The sequence below is a fragment of the Somniosus microcephalus genome, unplaced genomic scaffold, assembly GCF_052327205.1.
Source record: "Somniosus microcephalus isolate GS21.2 unplaced genomic scaffold, FLI_Smic_1.0 unresolved_chr8, whole genome shotgun sequence".
Classification (NCBI taxonomy): Eukaryota; Metazoa; Chordata; class Chondrichthyes; order Squaliformes; family Somniosidae; genus Somniosus; species Somniosus microcephalus.
This window is the reverse complement of record NW_028225186.1, coordinates 1,993,523-2,011,938: the sequence shown is the minus strand read 5'-3', so window position 1 is coordinate 2,011,938 and position 18,416 is coordinate 1,993,523. Positions and strand designations below refer to the sequence as shown.

At 51.1% G+C, this 18,416-nt stretch overlaps 3 protein-coding genes across 3 annotated transcripts; all 3 read right to left on the bottom strand.

The window, feature by feature from the left end:
• Window positions 1-221: 221 nt before the first annotated feature.
• On the bottom strand, window positions 222-2,550 carry LOC147085241 (uncharacterized). The gene is made up of 2 exons (XM_085979137.1): window positions 890-2,550; window positions 222-635 (listed from the first exon to the last, which is right to left on the bottom strand). The coding sequence occupies exon 1, from the start codon at window positions 2,548-2,550 to the stop codon at window positions 1,564-1,566; it is 987 nt and encodes a 328-aa protein (XP_085835263.1). The 3' UTR covers window positions 222-635; window positions 890-1,563.
• Window positions 2,551-6,926: 4,376 nt separating this feature from the next.
• On the bottom strand, window positions 6,927-9,256 carry LOC147085240 (uncharacterized). Its single transcript, XM_085979136.1, has 2 exons — window positions 7,596-9,256; window positions 6,927-7,341 (listed from the first exon to the last, which is right to left on the bottom strand). The coding sequence occupies exon 1, from the start codon at window positions 9,254-9,256 to the stop codon at window positions 8,270-8,272; it is 987 nt and encodes a 328-aa protein (XP_085835262.1). The 3' UTR covers window positions 6,927-7,341; window positions 7,596-8,269.
• Window positions 9,257-13,633: 4,377 nt separating this feature from the next.
• Window positions 13,634-15,962, bottom strand: LOC147085239 (uncharacterized). Its single transcript, XM_085979134.1, has 2 exons — window positions 14,302-15,962; window positions 13,634-14,047 (listed from the first exon to the last, which is right to left on the bottom strand). The coding sequence occupies exon 1, from the start codon at window positions 15,960-15,962 to the stop codon at window positions 14,976-14,978; it is 987 nt and encodes a 328-aa protein (XP_085835260.1). The 3' UTR covers window positions 13,634-14,047; window positions 14,302-14,975.
• Between the last annotated feature and the right edge of the window lie 2,454 nt (window positions 15,963-18,416).

Genomic DNA, 18,416 nt, shown 5'->3' with positions numbered 1-18,416 from the left:
CACGTGCTTTGGCGGCTGCAGAAGCTGTCGATGACGACGGTCTGCTGGACTGCCGAGATGATCTAGTGGATACTTTAGAGGACTGTGCTGTCTGCTTCATCACACTAGCGTCGAGGTCAGCTCTCTGCTTCATCACACTAGCGTCGAGGTCGGCTCTCTGCTTCATAAGGTCAGCTTTCTGCTTCATCATACTAGCTTCGAGGTCGGCTCTCTGCTTCATAAGGACAGCTTCTTTTTCAGCGAAGGACAATTGAGCCTGGGCAGCTTTTGCCTTGGCACGTGCTTTGGCGGCTGCAGAAGCTGTCGATGACGACGGTCTGCTGGACCGCCGAGATGACCTAGGGGATACTTTAGAGGGCTGTGACTTGGCATCGTTTGCTAGGAGAGGCTCATGCTTCTCGCTTGACTGGTCGACGTCCTCTAGGGTATATTGTTTTCCTGAGCGTAGACTCATGGTAGCTGAGTGGTATCTTCCTGCGCTTGAGCCCGCTGTGCTGTTGTCTTTTTACTGTTCTGCCCTCGCAACGCGATTCTATGCAGAGCTAGACAGATAGCGAACAACTCGATATCTTCCAATAAAATCACAAGGCTTGACTTTTCTTGTAACGCTTTACTGAACGATTCTAATTGTAAAACTGAAATACAACACAGAAATGGAAGCACACATTAGTATACAGGCGCATAACTGATATGTATACACAGATTTAGGTACGTCTGAGCAACACAGTACATTTAGTAAACTGTGAGGCATTCTCTTTAAATTAGCCCTGTACATAGTGTATGAAAATACAGCTACTAGTTAATCAGCTAGGCAGAGAAAAGTTACAACTAAACATTTTCTACAACATACAGTGCACATTAATCATCCATAGCATTCTAAAATACTTACAGACAAACAATTTCCAAGACTCAAGCATGGGGACAATACAACTGCCCAGAGCCTGTGCTGCTGTAGGAGCACCGTGGTGTAGGTCTGTGTCCCAGCGAGGGCTCCACGAGGACTACGTAGCAGTCCTGTGGGGAGCGTGATGACCTCATCACGCTCGGTAGCGTTGTCCGCGCTTGGGGCGTCACGTGATGCGCGTGGTCGCGTTTCTGGCCGTGGAGGCCGAAGTCGGGAGCGGGAGCTGGAGGCCAGGCTGAGCCGATGCTTGCCGCGGGAGCGGAAGATCGCGTCGCTCCCGGCGGCTGGTAGATGCGGCCAAAGACGCTAGGCCGGGCTGTGCCGGCAGCCTTTCTGGAAGGCCGAGTCGGGCCGGCAGCCGCCTCACGCACGTCACGTCGTACGTGCCGTGACGTCAGCACGCTACGTTGTACGTGACGTGACGTCAGCACGCTAAGGCGCGTCTTAAAGGGGCAATGGCCCTAAAAGGTAAGTTAAAGGGGCAACGGCCCCAACAGGTAGGTTATACATATATAAGTAAGTTAAATACATACAGTGAGGTTAAGTTAGAGGGAGAGGCAGCACACTCCCCGCTTGGTACAATTCCATTGTACCACTACAGATACAAAATAAACCTGAAGAAAACGTCCTTTGGCTGCAACATACTCAGAGTTCGTTCTCTAGGTTACTTCAGAAAGGAGGATCTCTGAGACTGGCCTCAGAAACACTTTGATAGGCCCCTCCTTGACAATCTTCACCTCCACCTTGCGGACCCTCTTGTCCCTGGTCGGCAGAGTTTTGACAACCAGGCCCACTGGCCATTCATTTCTGCGTGCTTGGCTGTCTTTCAGCAAGACAACGTCTCTCACTTTGACGTTTGGCTTGTCTTCTGTCCATTTCCTATGGCTCTGTAGGGTGGACAAATACTCTCCTCTTTGCTTGGGGAATGTCTGTCCCTCTTCAAGACATTTGAATTCCTCCTTGAAGACATCATGCTGGACAGAGCGAATGATCACACCTTTGGCTTGTGATGGCTCACTTGTGCTGGATACTTCTTTAGAACATTTCCATCCTTTGCGTTCTATGTTGTCCGAATTCCCCTTGAAGGATGCTGCTACATGAATGAGTCGGGCTGTGGTTCGGCAGAGTGTTCTCCAGCTTGAGAATCGCTCGAAGCTTTGTGAGCCCAACTGAGATTCTGAGGCTTTGGTGACCAGGGTCGTAACTTCAGGCCGAATCTCGGTATCAGCTTCAGGCTCCACAAGGGTGAAGGGATTGGACTCAGGAGTCTCCTCTGTGTTGACATTAGACAGGAAAGAGGGGCCCGAGAACCAACTGCTTTGCTGTAGGTGTGCTGCTGGTATAGACCTGGTAGCATGGTCTGCAGGGTTCAGGTCCGTGGGGACATAGCACCACTGGTCAGGGTGAGTGGATCGTCTGATACGAGTCACCCAGTTGGAAACATACACGTAAAACCTTCTTGTGGAGTTGTGGATGTAACCAAGTACAATCTTGCTGTCCGTGAAGAACTTGACGGCGCCCACATCGATGTCAATCTTGTCTCTGATCAACTGTAGGTTCCATTTTGCTTCTTTTTCAGGGAGGAGTGGAGCATCCCACTCACTCTGATCCGATGAGAGTTCCCGTACAAATGCTTTTCCTTGCATTGTTATGGGAGCTACGAACCCCAAAGGGTCGTACAAACTGTTGACTGTGGACAGGATGTCTCTCCGTGTGAATGGCCTTTATTCACGGGACACCAGGAATGTGACGCTGTCTGTTTCCAGGTTCCAGGAGAGCCCCAGGCTCCGTTGAAGGGGGGGAGGATCCACTCCAAGGTGCAAATCCTTCAGATCCTTAGCACGGTCCTCTGCAGGGAAGGCTTCCATCACCTGTCCACTGTTCGATGCTACCTTGTGTAGTCTCAGGTTGGGCTCTTTCCATGACCAACAACTTTCAGGACGGCCATCTAACTCCAGAAGGCCCGAACTCAACAACTCTCGGCGGATAAGGCACCCAGCGAGGTCCTGTGTACCCTGTGGCTCGGGTGAGGACTGCTTGGCTGGATTGGCCGAGTGCTGTGGAGGTCTCTGTAGGTAAGTCTTGCTTGTTTCTTCTCCTTTAAGCTCAGTGTCTCCAAAAACAGGCTGTTTGCTACTGTGTTGAGTAGCTGGTTCTGCGTTGAGATAGTTGGATGTTTCCTTGGAGAACAATTTGGAGTGTTGTTGGACACACTCACTTGTACGTTGCACTGGACTGAGGGGCTGTCCCAGAACATATGTTTCCTGGCTGGGCTCCCCGCCTTCGTTCTCCTCACCTTCTTCATAAGCTGCGGCTTTAGCTTTAGCGGCAGCGGCAGCTCTCTGGCTTTGGAGAATGTGGAGACTGGCAGCGAGGTCAGCTCGCTGCTTCATAACCCTAGCTTCTTTTTCAGCAAGGGCCAATTGAGCCTGGGCAGCTTTTGCCTTGGCACGTGCTTTGGCGGCTGCAGAAGCTGTCGATGACGACGGTCTGCTGGACTGCCGAGATGATCTAGTGGATACTTTAGAGGACTGTGCTGTCTGCTTCATCACACTAGCGTCGAGGTCAGCTCTCTGCTTCATCACACTAGCGTCGAGGTCGGCTCTCTGCTTCATAAGGTCAGCTTTCTGCTTCATCATACTAGCTTCGAGGTCGGCTCTCTGCTTCATAAGGTCAGCTTCTTTTTCAGCGAAGGACAATTGAGCCTGGGCAGCTTTTGCCTTGGCACGTGCTTTGGCGGCTGCAGAAGCTGTCGATGACGACGGTCTGCTGGACCGCCGAGATGACCTAGGGGATAATTTAGAGGGCTGTGACTTGGCATCGTTTGCTAGGAGAGGCTCATGCTTCTCGCTTGACTGGTCGACGTCCTCTATGGTATATTGTTTTCCTGAGCGTAGACTCATGGTAGCTGAGTGGTATCTTCCTGCGCTTGAGCCCGCTGTGCTGTTGTCTTTTTACTGTTCTGCCCTCGCAACGCGATTCTATGCAGAGCTAGACAGATAGCGAACAACTCGATATCTTCCAATAAAATCACAAGGCTTGACTTTTCTTGTAACGCTTTACTGAACGATTCTAATTGTAAAACTGAAATACAACACAGAAATGGAAGCACACATTAGTATACAGGCGCATAACTGATATGTATACACAGATTTAGGTACGTCTGAGCAACACAGTACATTTAGTAAACTGGGAGGCATTCTCTTTAAATTAGCCCTGTACATAGTGTATGAAAATACAGCTACCAATTAATCAGCTAGGCAGAGAAAAGTTACAACTAAACATTTTCTACAACATACAGTGCACATTAATCATCCATAGCATTCTAAAATACTTACAGACAAACAATTTCCAAGACTCAAGCATGGGGACAATACAACTGCCCAGAGCCTGTGCTGCTGTAGGAGCACCGTGGTGTAGGTCTGTGTCCCAGCGAGGGCTCCACGAGGACTACGTAGCAGTCCTGTGGGGAGCGTGATGACCTCATCACGCTCGGTAGCGTTGTCCGCGCTTGGGGCGTCACGTGATGCGCGTGGTCGCGTTTCTGGCCGTGGAGGCCGAAGTCGGGAGCGGGAGCTGGAGGCCAGGCTGAGCCGATGCTTGCCGCGGGAGCGGAAGATCGCGTCGCTCCCGGCGGCTGGTAGATGCGGCCAAAGACGCTAGGCCGGGCTGTGCCGGCAGCCTTTCTGGAAGGCCGAGTCGGGCCGGCAGCCGCCTCACGCACGTCACGTCGTACGTGCCGTGACGTCAGCACGCTACGTTGTACGTGACGTGACGTCAGCACGCTAAGGCGCGTCTTAAAGGGGCAATGGCCCTAAAAGGTAAGTTAAAGGGGCAACGGCCCCAACAGGTAGGTTATACATATATAAGTAAGTTAAATACATACAGTGAGGTTAAGTTAGAGGGAGAGGCAGCACACTCCCCGCTTGGTACAATTCCATTGTACCACTACAGATACAAAATAAACCTGAAGAAAACGTCCTTTGGCTGCAACATACTCAGAGTTCGTTCTCTAGGTTACTTCAGAAAGGAGGATCTCTGAGACTGGCCTCAGAAACACTTTGATAGGCCCCTCCTTGACAATCTTCACCTCCACCTTGCGGACCCTCTTGTCCCTGGTCGGCAGAGTTTTGACAACCAGGCCCACTGGCCATTCATTTCTGCGTGCTTGGCTGTCTTTCAGCAAGACAACGTCTCTCACTTTGACGTTTGGCTTGTCTTCTGTCCATTTCCTACGGCTCTGTAGGGTGGACAAATACTCTCCTCTTTGCTTGGGGAATGTCTGTCCCTCTTCAAGACATTTGAATTCCTCCTTGAAGACATCATGCTGGACAGAGCGAATGATCACACCTTTGGCTTGTGATGGCTCACTTGTGCTGGATACTTCTTTAGAACATTTCCATCCTTTGCGTTCTATGTTGTCCGAATTCCCCTTGAAGGATGCTGCTACATGAATGAGTCGGGCTGTGGTTCGGCAGAGTGTTCTCCAGCTTGAGAATCGCTCGAAGCTTTGTGAGCCCAACTGAGATTCTGAGGCTTTGGTGACCAGGGTCGTAACTTCAGGCCGAATCTCGGTATCAGCTTCAGGCTCCACAAGGGTGAAGGGATTGGACTCAGGAATCTCCTCTGTGTTGACATTAGACAGGAAAGAGGGGCCCGAGAACCAACTGCTTTGCTGTAGGTGTGCTGCTGGTATAGACCTGGTAGCATGGTCTGCAGGGTTCAGGTCCGTGGGGACATAGCACCACTGGTCAGGGTGAGTGGATCGTCTGATACGAGTCACCCAGTTGGAAACATACACGTAAAACCTTCTTGTGGAGTTGTGGATGTAACCAAGTACAATCTTGCTGTCCGTGAAGAACTTGACGGCGCCCACATCGATGTCAATCTTGTCTCTGATCAACTGTAGGTTCCATTTTGCTTCTTTTTCAGGGAGGAGTGGAGCATCCCACTCACTCTGATCCGATGAGAGTTCCCGTACAAATGCTTTTCCTTGCATTGTTATGGGAGCTACGAACCCCAAAGGGTCGTACAAACTGTTGACTGTGGACAGGATGTCTCTCCGTGTGAATGGCCTTTCTTCACGGGACACCAGGAATGTGACGCTGTCTGTTTCCAGGTTCCAGGAGAGCCCCAGGCTCCGTTGAAGGGGGGGAGGATCCACTCCAAGGTGCAAATCCTTCAGATCCTTGGCACGGTCCTCTGCAGGGAAGGCTTCCATCACCTGTCCACTGTTCGATGCTACCTTGTGTAGTCTCAGGTTGGGCTCTTTCCATGACCAACAACTTTCAGGACGGCCATCTAACTCCAGAAGGCCCGAACTCAACAACTCTCGGCGGATAAGGCACCCAGCGAGGTCCTGTGTACCCTGCGGCTCGGGTGAGGACTGCTTGGCTGGATTGGCCGAGTGCTGTGGAGGTCTCTGTAGGTAAGTCTTGCTTGTTTCTTCTCCTTTAAGCTCAGTGTCTCCAAAAACAGGCTGTTTGCTACTGTGTTGAGTAGCTGGTTCTGCGTTGAGATAGTTGGATGTTTCCTTGGAGAACAATTTGGAGTGTTGTTGGACACACTCACTTGTACGTTGCACTGGACTGAGGGGCTGTCCCAGAACATATGTTTCCTGGCTGGGCTCCCCGCCTTCGTTCTCCTCACCTTCTTCATAAGCTGCGGCTTTAGCTTTAGCGGCAGCGGCAGCTCTCTGGCTTTGGAGAATGTGGAGACTGGCAGCGAGGTCAGCTCTCTGCTTCATAACCCTAGCTTCTTTTTCAGCAAGGGCCAATTGAGCCTGGGCAGCTTTTGCCTTGGCACGTGCTTTGGCGGCTGCAGAAGCTGTCGATGACGACGGTCTGCTGGACTGCCGAGATGATCTAGTGGATACTTTAGAGGACTGTGCTGTCTGCTTCATCACACTAGCGTCGAGGTCAGCTCTCTGCTTCATCACACTAGCGTCGAGGTCGGCTCTCTGCTTCATAAGGTCAGCTTTCTGCTTCATCATACTAGCTTCGAGGTCGGCTCTCTGCTTCATAAGGACAGCTTCTTTTTCAGCGAAGGACAATTGAGCCTGGGCAGCTTTTGCCTTGGCACGTGCTTTGGCGGCTGCAGAAGCTGTCGATGACGACGGTCTGCTGGACCGCCGAGATGACCTAGGGGATACTTTAGAGGGCTGTGACTTGGCATCGTTTGCTAGGAGAGGCTCATGCTTCTCGCTTGACTGGTCGACGTCCTCTAGGGTATATTGTTTTCCTGAGCGTAGACTCATGGTAGCTGAGTGGTATCTTCCTGCGCTTGAGCCCGCTGTGCTGTTGTCTTTTTACTGTTCTGCCCTCGCAACGCGATTCTATGCAGAGCTAGACAGATAGCGAACAACTCGATATCTTCCAATAAAATCACAAGGCTTGACTTTTCTTGTAACGCTTTACTGAACGATTCTAATTGTAAAACTGAAATACAACACAGAAATGGAAGCACACATTAGTATACAGGCGCATAACTGATATGTATACACAGATTTAGGTACGTCTGAGCAACACAGTACATTTAGTAAACTGGGAGGCATTCTCTTTAAATTAGCCCTGTACATAGTGTATGAAAATACAGCTACTAGTTAATCAGCTAGGCAGAGAAAAGTTACAACTAAACATTTTCTACAACATACAGTGCACATTAATCATCCATAGCATTCTAAAATACTTACAGACAAACAATTTCCAAGACTCAAGCATGGGGACAATACAACTGCCCAGAGCCTGTGCTGCTGTAGGAGCACCGTGGTGTAGGTCTGTGTCCCAGCGAGGGCTCCACGAGGACTACGTAGCAGTCCTGTGGGGAGCGTGATGACCTCATCACGCTCGGTAGCGTTGTCCGCGCTTGGGGCGTCACGTGATGCGCGTGGTCGCGTTTCTGGCCGTGGAGGCCGAAGTCGGGAGCGGGAGCTGGAGGCCAGGCTGAGCCGATGCTTGCCGCGGGAGCGGAAGATCGCGTCGCTCCCGGCGGATGGTAGATGCGGCCAAAGACGCTAGGCCGGGCTGTGCCGGCAGCCTTTCTGGAAGGCCGAGTCGGGCCGGCAGCCGCCTCACGCACGTCACGTCGTACGTGCCGTGACGTCAGCACGCTACGTTGTACGTGACGTGACGTCAGCACGCTAAGGCGCGTCTTAAAGGGGCAATGGCCCTAAAAGGTAAGTTAAAGGGGCAACGGCCCCAACAGGTAGGTTATACATATATAAGTAAGTTAAATACATACAGTGAGGTTAAGTTAGAGGGAGAGGCAGCACACTCCCCGCTTGGTACAATTCCATTGTACCACTACAGATACAAAATAAACCTGAAGAAAACGTCCTTTGGCTGCAACATACTCAGAGTTCGTTCTCTAGGTTACTTCAGAAAGGAGGATCTCTGAGACTGGCCTCAGAAACACTTTGATAGGCCCCTCCTTGACAATCTTCACCTCCACCTTGCGGACCCTCTTGTCCCTGGTCGGCAGAGTTTTGACAACCAGGCCCACTGGCCATTCATTTCTGCGTGCTTGGCTGTCTTTCAGCAAGACAACGTCTCTCACTTTGACGTTTGGCTTGTCTTCTGTCCATTTCCTATGGCTCTGTAGGGTGGACAAATACTCTCCTCTTTGCTTGGGGAATGTCTGTCCCTCTTCAAGACATTTGAATTCCTCCTTGAAGACATCATGCTGGACAGAGCGAATGATCACACCTTTGGCTTGTGATGGCTCACTTGTGCTGGATACTTCTTTAGAACATTTCCATCCTTTGCGTTCTATGTTGTCCGAATTCCCCTTGAAGGATGCTGCTACATGAATGAGTCGGGCTGTGGTTCGGCAGAGTGTTCTCCAGCTTGAGAATCGCTCGAAGCTTTGTGAGCCCAACTGAGATTCTGAGGCTTTGGTGACCAGGGTCGTAACTTCAGGCCGAATCTCGGTATCAGCTTCAGGCTCCACAAGGGTGAAGGGATTGGACTCAGGAGTCTCCTCTGTGTTGACATTAGACAGGAAAGAGGGGCCCGAGAACCAACTGCTTTGCTGTAGGTGTGCTGCTGGTATAGACCTGGTAGCATGGTCTGCAGGGTTCAGGTCCGTGGGGACATAGCACCACTGGTCAGGGTGAGTGGATCGTCTGATACGAGTCACCCAGTTGGAAACATACACGTAAAACCTTCTTGTGGAGTTGTGGATGTAACCAAGTACAATCTTGCTGTCCGTGAAGAACTTGACGGCGCCCACATCGATGTCAATCTTGTCTCTGATCAACTGTAGGTTCCATTTTGCTTCTTTTTCAGGGAGGAGTGGAGCATCCCACTCACTCTGATCCGATGAGAGTTCCCGTACGAATGCTTTTCCTTGCATTGTTATGGGAGCTACGAACCCCAAAGGGTCGTACAAACTGTTGACTGTGGACAGGATGTCTCTCCGTGTGAATGGCCTTTCTTCACGGGACACCAGGAATGTGACGCTGTCTGTTTCCAGGTTCCAGGAGAGCCCCAGGCTCCGTTGAAGGGGGGGAGGATCCACTCCAAGGTGCAAATCCTTCAGATCCTTGGCACGGTCCTCTGCAGGGAAGGCTTCCATCACCTGTCCACTGTTCGATGCTACCTTGTGTAGTCTCAGGTTGGGCTCTTTCCATGACCAACAACTTTCAGGACGGCCATCTAACTCCAGAAGGCCCGAACTCAACAACTCTCGGCGGATAAGGCACCCAGCGAGGTCCTGTGTACCCTGTGGCTCGGGTGAGGACTGCTTGGCTGGATTGGCCGAGTGCTGTGGAGGTCTCTGTAGGTAAGTCTTGCTTGTTTCTTCTCCTTTAAGCTCAGTGTCTCCAAAAACAGGCTGTTTGCTACTGTGTTGAGTAGCTGGTTCTGCGTTGAGATAGTTGGATGTTTCCTTGGAGAACAATTTGGAGTGTTGTTGGACACACTCACTTGTACGTTGCACTGGACTGAGGGGCTGTCCCAGAACATATGTTTCCTGGCTGGGCTCCCCGCCTTCGTTCTCCTCACCTTCTTCATAAGCTGCGGCTTTAGCTTTAGCGGCAGCGGCAGCTCTCTGGCTTTGGAGAATGTGGAGACTGGCAGCGAGGTCAGCTCTCTGCTTCATAACCCTAGCTTCTTTTTCAGCAAGGGCCAATTGAGCCTGGGCAGCTTTTGCCTTGGCACGTGCTTTGGCGGCTGCAGAAGCTGTCGATGACGACGGTCTGCTGGACTGCCGAGATGATCTAGTGGATACTTTAGAGGACTGTGCTGTCTGCTTCATCACACTAGCGTCGAGGTCAGCTCTCTGCTTCATCACACTAGCGTCGAGGTCGGCTCTCTGCTTCATAAGGTCAGCTTTCTGCTTCATCATACTAGCTTCGAGGTCGGCTCTCTGCTTCATAAGGACAGCTTCTTTTTCAGCGAAGGACAATTGAGCCTGGGCAGCTTTTGCCTTGGCACGTGCTTTGGCGGCTGCAGAAGCTGTCGATGACGACGGTCTGCTGGACCGCCGAGATGACCTAGGGGATACTTTAGAGGGCTGTGACTTGGCATCGTTTGCTAGGAGAGGCTCATGCTTCTCGCTTGACTGGTCGACGTCCTCTAGGGTATATTGTTTTCCTGAGCGTAGACTCATGGTAGCTGAGTGGTATCTTCCTGCGCTTGAGCCCGCTGTGCTGTTGTCTTTTTACTGTTCTGCCCTCGCAACGCGATTCTATGCAGAGCTAGACAGATAGCGAACAACTCGATATCTTCCAATAAAATCACAAGGCTTGACTTTTCTTGTAACGCTTTACTGAACGATTCTAATTGTAAAACTGAAATACAACACAGAAATGGAAGCACACATTAGTATACAGGCGCATAACTGATATGTATACACAGATTTAGGTACGTCTGAGCAACACAGTACATTTAGTAAACTGGGAGGCATTCTCTTTAAATTAGCCCTGTACATAGTGTATGAAAATACAGCTACTAGTTAATCAGCTAGGCAGAGAAAAGTTACAACTAAACATTTTCTACAACATACAGTGCACATTAATCATCCATAGCATTCTAAAATACTTACAGACAAACAATTTCCAAGACTCAAGCATGGGGACAATACAACTGCCCAGAGCCTGTGCTGCTGTAGGAGCACCGTGGTGTAGGTCTGTGTCCCAGCGAGGGCTCCACGAGGACTACGTAGCAGTCCTGTGGGGAGCGTGATGACCTCATCACGCTCGGTAGCGTTGTCCGCGCTTGGGGCGTCACGTGATGCGCGTGGTCGCGTTTCTGGCCGTGGAGGCCGAAGTCGGGAGCGGGAGCTGGAGGCCAGGCTGAGCCGATGCTTGCCGCGGGAGCGGAAGATCGCGTCGCTCCCGGCGGCTGGTAGATGCGGCCAAAGACGCTAGGCCGGGCTGTGCCGGCAGCCTTTCTGGAAGGCCGAGTCGGGCCGGCAGCCGCCTCACGCACGTCACGTCGTACGTGCCGTGACGTCAGCACGCTACGTTGTACGTGACGTGACGTCAGCACGCTAAGGCGCGTCTTAAAGGGGCAATGGCCCTAAAAGGTAAGTTAAAGGGGCAACGGCCCCAACAGGTAGGTTATACATATATAAGTAAGTTAAATACATACAGTGAGGTTAAGTTAGAGGGAGAGGCAGCACACTCCCCGCTTGGTACAATTCCATTGTACCACTACAGATACAAAATAAACCTGAAGAAAACGTCCTTTGGCTGCAACATACTCAGAGTTCGTTCTCTAGGTTACTTCAGAAAGGAGGATCTCTGAGACTGGCCTCAGAAACACTTTGATAGGCCCCTCCTTGACAATCTTCACCTCCACCTTGCGGACCCTCTTGTCCCTGGTCGGCAGAGTTTTGACAACCAGGCCCACTGGCCATTCATTTCTGCGTGCTTAGCTGTCTTTCAGCAAGACAACGTCTCTCACTTTGACGTTTGGCTTGTCTTCTGTCCATTTCCTACGGCTCTGTAGGGTGGACAAATACTCTCCTCTTTGCTTGGGGAATGTCTGTCCCTCTTCAAGACATTTGAATTCCTCCTTGAAGACATCATGCTGGACAGAGCGAATGATCACACCTTTGGCTTGTGATGGCTCACTTGTGCTGGATACTTCTTTAGAACATTTCCATCCTTTGCGTTCTATGTTGTCCGAATTCCCCTTGAAGGATGCTGCTACATGAATGAGTCGGGCTGTGGTTCGGCAGAGTGTTCTCCAGCTTGAGAATCGCTCGAAGCTTTGTGAGCCCAACTGAGATTCTGAGGCTTTGGTGACCAGGGTCGTAACTTCAGGCCGAATCTCGGTATCAGCTTCAGGCTCCACAAGGGTGAAGGGATTGGACTCAGGAGTCTCCTCTGTGTTGACATTAGACAGGAAAGAGGGGCCCGAGAACCAACTGCTTTGCTGTAGGTGTGCTGCTGGTATAGACCTGGTAGCATGGTCTGCAGGGTTCAGGTCCGTGGGGACATAGCACCACTGGTCAGGGTGAGTGGATCGTCTGATACGAGTCACCCAGTTGGAAACATACACGTAAAACCTTCTTGTGGAGTTGTGGATGTAACCAAGTACAATCTTGCTGTCCGTGAAGAACTTGACGGCGCCCACATCGATGTCAATCTTGTCTCTGATCAACTGTAGGTTCCATTTTGCTTCTTTTTCAGGGAGGAGTGGAGCATCCCACTCACTCTGATCCGATGAGAGTTCCCGTACAAATGCTTTTCCTTGCATTGTTATGGGAGCTACGAACCCCAAAGGGTCGTACAAACTGTTGACTGTGGACAGGATGTCTCTCCGTGTGAATGGCCTTTCTTCACGGGACACCAGGAATGTGACGCTGTCTGTTTCCAGGTTCCAGGAGAGCCCCAGGCTCCGTTGAAGGGGGGGAGGATCCACTCCAAGGTGCAAATCCTTCAGATCCTTGGCACGGTCCTCTGCAGGGAAGGCTTCCATCACCTGTCCACTGTTCGATGCTACCTTGTGTAGTCTCAGGTTGGGCTCTTTCCATGACCAACAACTTTCAGGACGGCCATCTAACTCCAGAAGGCCCGAACTCAACAACTCTCGGCGGATAAGGCACCCAGCGAGGTCCTGTGTACCCTGTGGCTCGGGTGAGGACTGCTTGGCTGGATTGGCCGAGTGCTGTGGAGGTCTCTGTAGGTAAGTCTTGCTTGTTTCTTCTCCTTTAAGCTCAGTGTCTCCAAAAACAGGCTGTTTGCTACTGTGTTGAGTAGCTGGTTCTGCGTTGAGATAGTTGGATGTTTCCTTGGAGAACAATTTGGAGTGTTGTTGGACACACTCACTTGTGCGTTGCACTGGACTGAGGGGCTGTCCCAGAACATATGTTTCCTGGCTGGGCTCCCCGCCTTCGTTCTCCTCACCTTCTTCATAAGCTGCGGCTTTAGCTTTAGCGGCAGCGGCAGCTCTCTGGCTTTGGAGAATGTGGAGACTGGCAGCGAGGTCAGCTCTCTGCTTCATAACCCTAGCTTCTTTTTCAGCAAGGGCCAATTGAGCCTGGGCAGCTTTTGCCTTGGCACGTGCTTTGGCGGCTGCAGAAGCTGTCGATGACGACGGTCTGCTGGACTGCCGAGATGATCTAGTGGATACTTTAGAGGACTGTGCTGTCTGCTTCATCACACTAGCGTCGAGGTCAGCTCTCTGCTTCATCACACTAGCGTCGAGGTCGGCTCTCTGCTTCATAAGGTCAGCTTTCTGCTTCATCATACTAGCTTCGAGGTCGGCTCTCTGCTTCATAAGGACAGCTTCTTTTTCAGCGAAGGACAATTGAGCCTGGGCAGCTTTTGCCTTGGCACGTGCTTTGGCGGCTGCAGAAGCTGTCGATGACGACGGTCTGCTGGACCGCCGAGATGACCTAGGGGATACTTTAGAGGGCTGTGACTTGGCATCGTTTGCTAGGAGAGGCTCATGCTTCTCGCTTGACTGGTCGACGTCCTCTAGGGTATATTGTTTTCCTGAGCGTAGACTCATGGTAGCTGAGTGGTATCTTCCTGCGCTTGAGCCCGCTGTGCTGTTGTCTTTTTACTGTTCTGCCCTCGCAACGCGATTCTATGCAGAGCTAGACAGATAGCGAACAACTCGATATCTTCCAATAAAATCACAAGGCTTGACTTTTCTTGTAACGCTTTACTGAACGATTCTAATTGTAAAACTGAAATACAACACAGAAATGGAAGCACACATTAGTATACAGGCGCATAACTGATATGTATACACAGATTTAGGTACGTCTGAGCAACACAGTACATTTAGTAAACTGTGAGGCATTCTCTTTAAATTAGCCCTGTACATAGTGTATGAAAATACAGCTACTAGTTAATCAGCTAGGCAGAGAAAAGTTACAACTAAACATTTTCTACAACATACAGTGCACATTAATCATCCATAGCATTCTAAAATACTTACAGACAAACAATTTCCAAGACTCAAGCATGGGGACAATACAACTGCCCAGAGCCTGTGCTGCTGTAGGAGCACCGTGGTGTAGGTCTGTGTCCCAGCGAGGGCTCCACGAGGACTACGTAGCAGTCCTGTGGGGAGCGTGATGACCTCATCACGCTCGGTAGCGTTGTCCGCGCTTGGGGCGTCACGTGATGCGCGTGGTCGCGTTTCTGGCCGTGGAGGCCGAAGTCGGGAGCGGGAGCTGGAGGCCAGGCTGAGCCGATGCTTGCCGCGGGAGCGGAAGATCGCGTCGCTCCCGGCGGCTGGTAGATGCGGCCAAAGACGCTAGGCCGGGCTGTGCCGGCAGCCTTTCTGGAAGGCCGAGTCGGGCCGGCAGCCGCCTCACGCACGTCACGTCGTACGTGCCGTGACGTCAGCACGCTACGTTGTACGTGACGTGACGTCAGCACGCTAAGGCGCGTCTTAAAGGGGCAATGGCCCTAAAAGGTAAGTTAAAGGGGCAACGGCCCCAACAGGTAGGTTATACATATATAAGTAAGTTAAATACATACAGTGAGGTTAAGTTAGAGGGAGAGGCAGCACACTCCCCGCTTGGTACAATTCCATTGTACCACTACAGATACAAAATAAACCTGAAGAAAACGTCCTTTGGCTGCAACATACTCAGAGTTCGTTCTCTAGGTTACTTCAGAAAGGAGGATCTCTGAGACTGGCCTCAGAAACACTTTGATAGGCCCCTCCTTGACAATCTTCACCTCCACCTTGCGGACCCTCTTGTCCCTGGTCGGCAGAGTTTTGACAACCAGGCCCACTGGCCATTCATTTCTGCGTGCTTGGCTGTCTTTCAGCAAGACAACGTCTCTCACTTTGACGTTTGGCTTGTCTTCTGTCCATTTCCTATGGCTCTGTAGGGTGGACAAATACTCTCCTCTTTGCTTGGGGAATGTCTGTCCCTCTTCAAGACATTTGAATTCCTCCTTGAAGACATCATGCTGGACAGAGCGAATGATCACACCTTTGGCTTGTGATGGCTCACTTGTGCTGGATACTTCTTTAGAACATTTCCATCCTTTGCGTTCTATGTTGTCCGAATTCCCCTTGAAGGATGCTGCTACATGAATGAGTCGGGCTGTGGTTCGGCAGAGTGTTCTCCAGCTTGAGAATCGCTCGAAGCTTTGTGAGCCCAACTGAGATTCTGAGGCTTTGGTGACCAGGGTCGTAACTTCAGGCCGAATCTCGGTATCAGCTTCAGGCTCCACAAGGGTGAAGGGATTGGACTCAGGAGTCTCCTCTGTGTTGACATTAGACAGGAAAGAGGGGCCCGAGAACCAACTGCTTTGCTGTAGGTGTGCTGCTGGTATAGACCTGGTAGCATGGTCTGCAGGGTTCAGGTCCGTGGGGACATAGCACCACTGGTCAGGGTGAGTGGATCGTCTGATACGAGTCACCCAGTTGGAAACATACACGTAAAACCTTCTTGTGGAGTTGTGGATGTAACCAAGTACAATCTTGCTGTCCGTGAAGAACTTGACGGCGCCCACATCGATGTCAATCTTGTCTCTGATCAACTGTAGGTTCCATTTTGCTTCTTTTTCAGGGAGGAGTGGAGCATCCCACTCACTCTGATCCGATGAGAGTTCCCGTACAAATGCTTTTCCTTGCATTGTTATGGGAGCTACGAACCCCAAAGGGTCGTACAAACTGTTGACTGTGGACAGGATGTCTCTCCGTGTGAATGGCCTTTATTCACGGGACACCAGGAATGTGACGCTGTCTGTTTCCAGGTTCCAGGAGAGCCCCAGGCTCCGTTGAAGGGGGGGAGGATCCACTCCAAGGTGCAAATCCTTCAGATCCTTAGCACGGTCCTCTGCAGGGAAGGCTTCCATCACCTGTCCACTGTTCGATGCTACCTTGTGTAGTCTCAGGTTGGGCTCTTTCCATGACCAACAACTTTCAGGACGGCCATCTAACTCCAGAAGGCCCGAACTCAACAACTCTCGGCGGATAAGGCACCCAGCGAGGTCCTGTGTACCCTGTGGCTCGGGTGAGGACTGCTTGGCTGGATTGGCCGAGTGCTGTGGAGGTCTCTGTAGGTAAGTCTTGCTTGTTTCTTCTCCTTTAAGCTCAGTGTCTCCAAAAACAGGCTGTTTGCTACTGTGTTGAGTAGCTGGTTCTGCGTTGAGATAGTTGGATGTTTCCTTGGAGAACAATTTGGAGTGTTGTTGGACACACTCACTTGTACGTTGCACTGGACTGAGGGGCTGTCCCAGAACATATGTTTCCTGGCTGGGCTCCCCGCCTTCGTTCTCCTCACCTTCTTCATAAGCTGCGGCTTTAGCTTTAGCGGCAGCGGCAGCTCTCTGGCTTTGGAGAATGTGGAGACTGGCAGCGAGGTCAGCTCGCTGCTTCATAACCCTAGCTTCTTTTTCAGCAAGGGCCAATTGAGCCTGGGCAGCTTTTGCCTTGGCACGTGCTTTGGCGGCTGCAGAAGCTGTCGATGACGACGGTCTGCTGGACTGCCGAGATGATCTAGTGGATACTTTAGAGGACTGTGCTGTCTGCTTCATCACACTAGCGTCGAGGTCAGCTCTCTGCTTCATCACACTAGCGTCGAGGTCGGCTCTCTGCTTCATAAGGTCAGCTTTCTGCTTCATCATACTAGCTTCGAGGTCGGCTCTCTGCTTCATAAGGTCAGCTTCTTTTTCAGCGAAGGACAATTGAGCCTGGGCAGCTTTTGCCTTGGCACGTGCTTTGGCGGCTGCAGAAGCTGTCGATGACGACGGTCTGCTGGACCGCCGAGATGACCTAGGGGATAATTTAGAGGGCTGTGACTTGGCATCGTTTGCTAGGAGAGGCTCATGCTTCTCGCTTGACTGGTCGACGTCCTCTATGGTATATTGTTTTCCTGAGCGTAGACTCATGGTAGCTGAGTGGTATCTTCCTGCGCTTGAGCCCGCTGTGCTGTTGTCTTTTTACTGTTCTGCCCTCGCAACGCGATTCTATGCAGAGCTAGACAGATAGCGAACAACTCGATATCTTCCAATAAAATCACAAGGCTTGACTTTTCTTGTAACGCTTTACTGAACGATTCTAATTGTAAAACTGAAATACAACACAGAAATGGAAGCACACATTAGTATACAGGCGCATAACTGATATGTATACACAGATTTAGGTACGTCTGAGCAACACAGTACATTTAGTAAACTGGGAGGCATTCTCTTTAAATTAGCCCTGTACATAGTGTATGAAAATACAGCTACTAGTTAATCAGCTAGGCAGAGAAAAGTTACAACTAAACATTTTCTACAACATACAGTGCACATTAATCATCCATAGCATTCTAAAATACTTACAGACAAACAATTTCCAAGACTCAAGCATGGGGACAATACAACTGCCCAGAGCCTGTGCTGCTGTAGGAGCACCGTGGTGTAGGTCTGTGTCCCAGCGAGGGCTCCACGAGGACTACGTAGCAGTCCTGTGGGGAGCGTGATGACCTCATCACGCTCGGTAGCGTTGTCCGCGCTTGGGGCGTCACGTGATGCGCGTGGTCGCGTTTCTGGCCGTGGAGGCCGAAGTCGGGAGCGGGAGCTGGAGGCCAGGCTGAGCCGATGCTTGCCGCGGGAGCGGAAGATCGCGTCGCTCCCGGCGGCTGGTAGATGCGGCCAAAGACGCTAGGCCGGGCTGTGCCGGCAGCCTTTCTGGAAGGCCGAGTCGGGCCGGCAGCCGCCTCACGCACGTCACGTCGTACGTGCCGTGACGTCAGCACGCTACGTTGTACGTGACGTGACGTCAGCACGCTAAGGCGCGTCTTAAAGGGGCAATGGCCCTAAAAGGTAAGTTAAAGGGGCAACGGCCCCAACAGGTAGGTTATACATATATAAGTAAGTTAAATACATACAGTGAGGTTAAGTTAGAGGGAGAGGCAGCACACTCCCCGCTTGGTACAATTCCATTGTACCACTACAGATACAAAATAAACCTGAAGAAAACGTCCTTTGGCTGCAACATACTCAGAGTTCGTTCTCTAGGTTACTTCAGAAAGGAGGATCTCTGAGACTGGCCTCAGAAACACTTTGATAGGCCCCTCCTTGACAATCTTCACCTCCACCTTG

Bases quoted from the DNA above. Each gene is read 5' to 3' on its own strand.
- LOC147085241 (XM_085979137.1), bottom strand. From the start codon at position 2,550: ATGCAAGGAAAAGCATTTGTACGGGAACTCTCATCGGATCAGAGTGAG.
- LOC147085240 (XM_085979136.1), bottom strand. From the start codon at position 9,256: ATGCAAGGAAAAGCATTCGTACGGGAACTCTCATCGGATCAGAGTGAG.
- LOC147085239 (XM_085979134.1), bottom strand. From the start codon at position 15,962: ATGCAAGGAAAAGCATTTGTACGGGAACTCTCATCGGATCAGAGTGAG.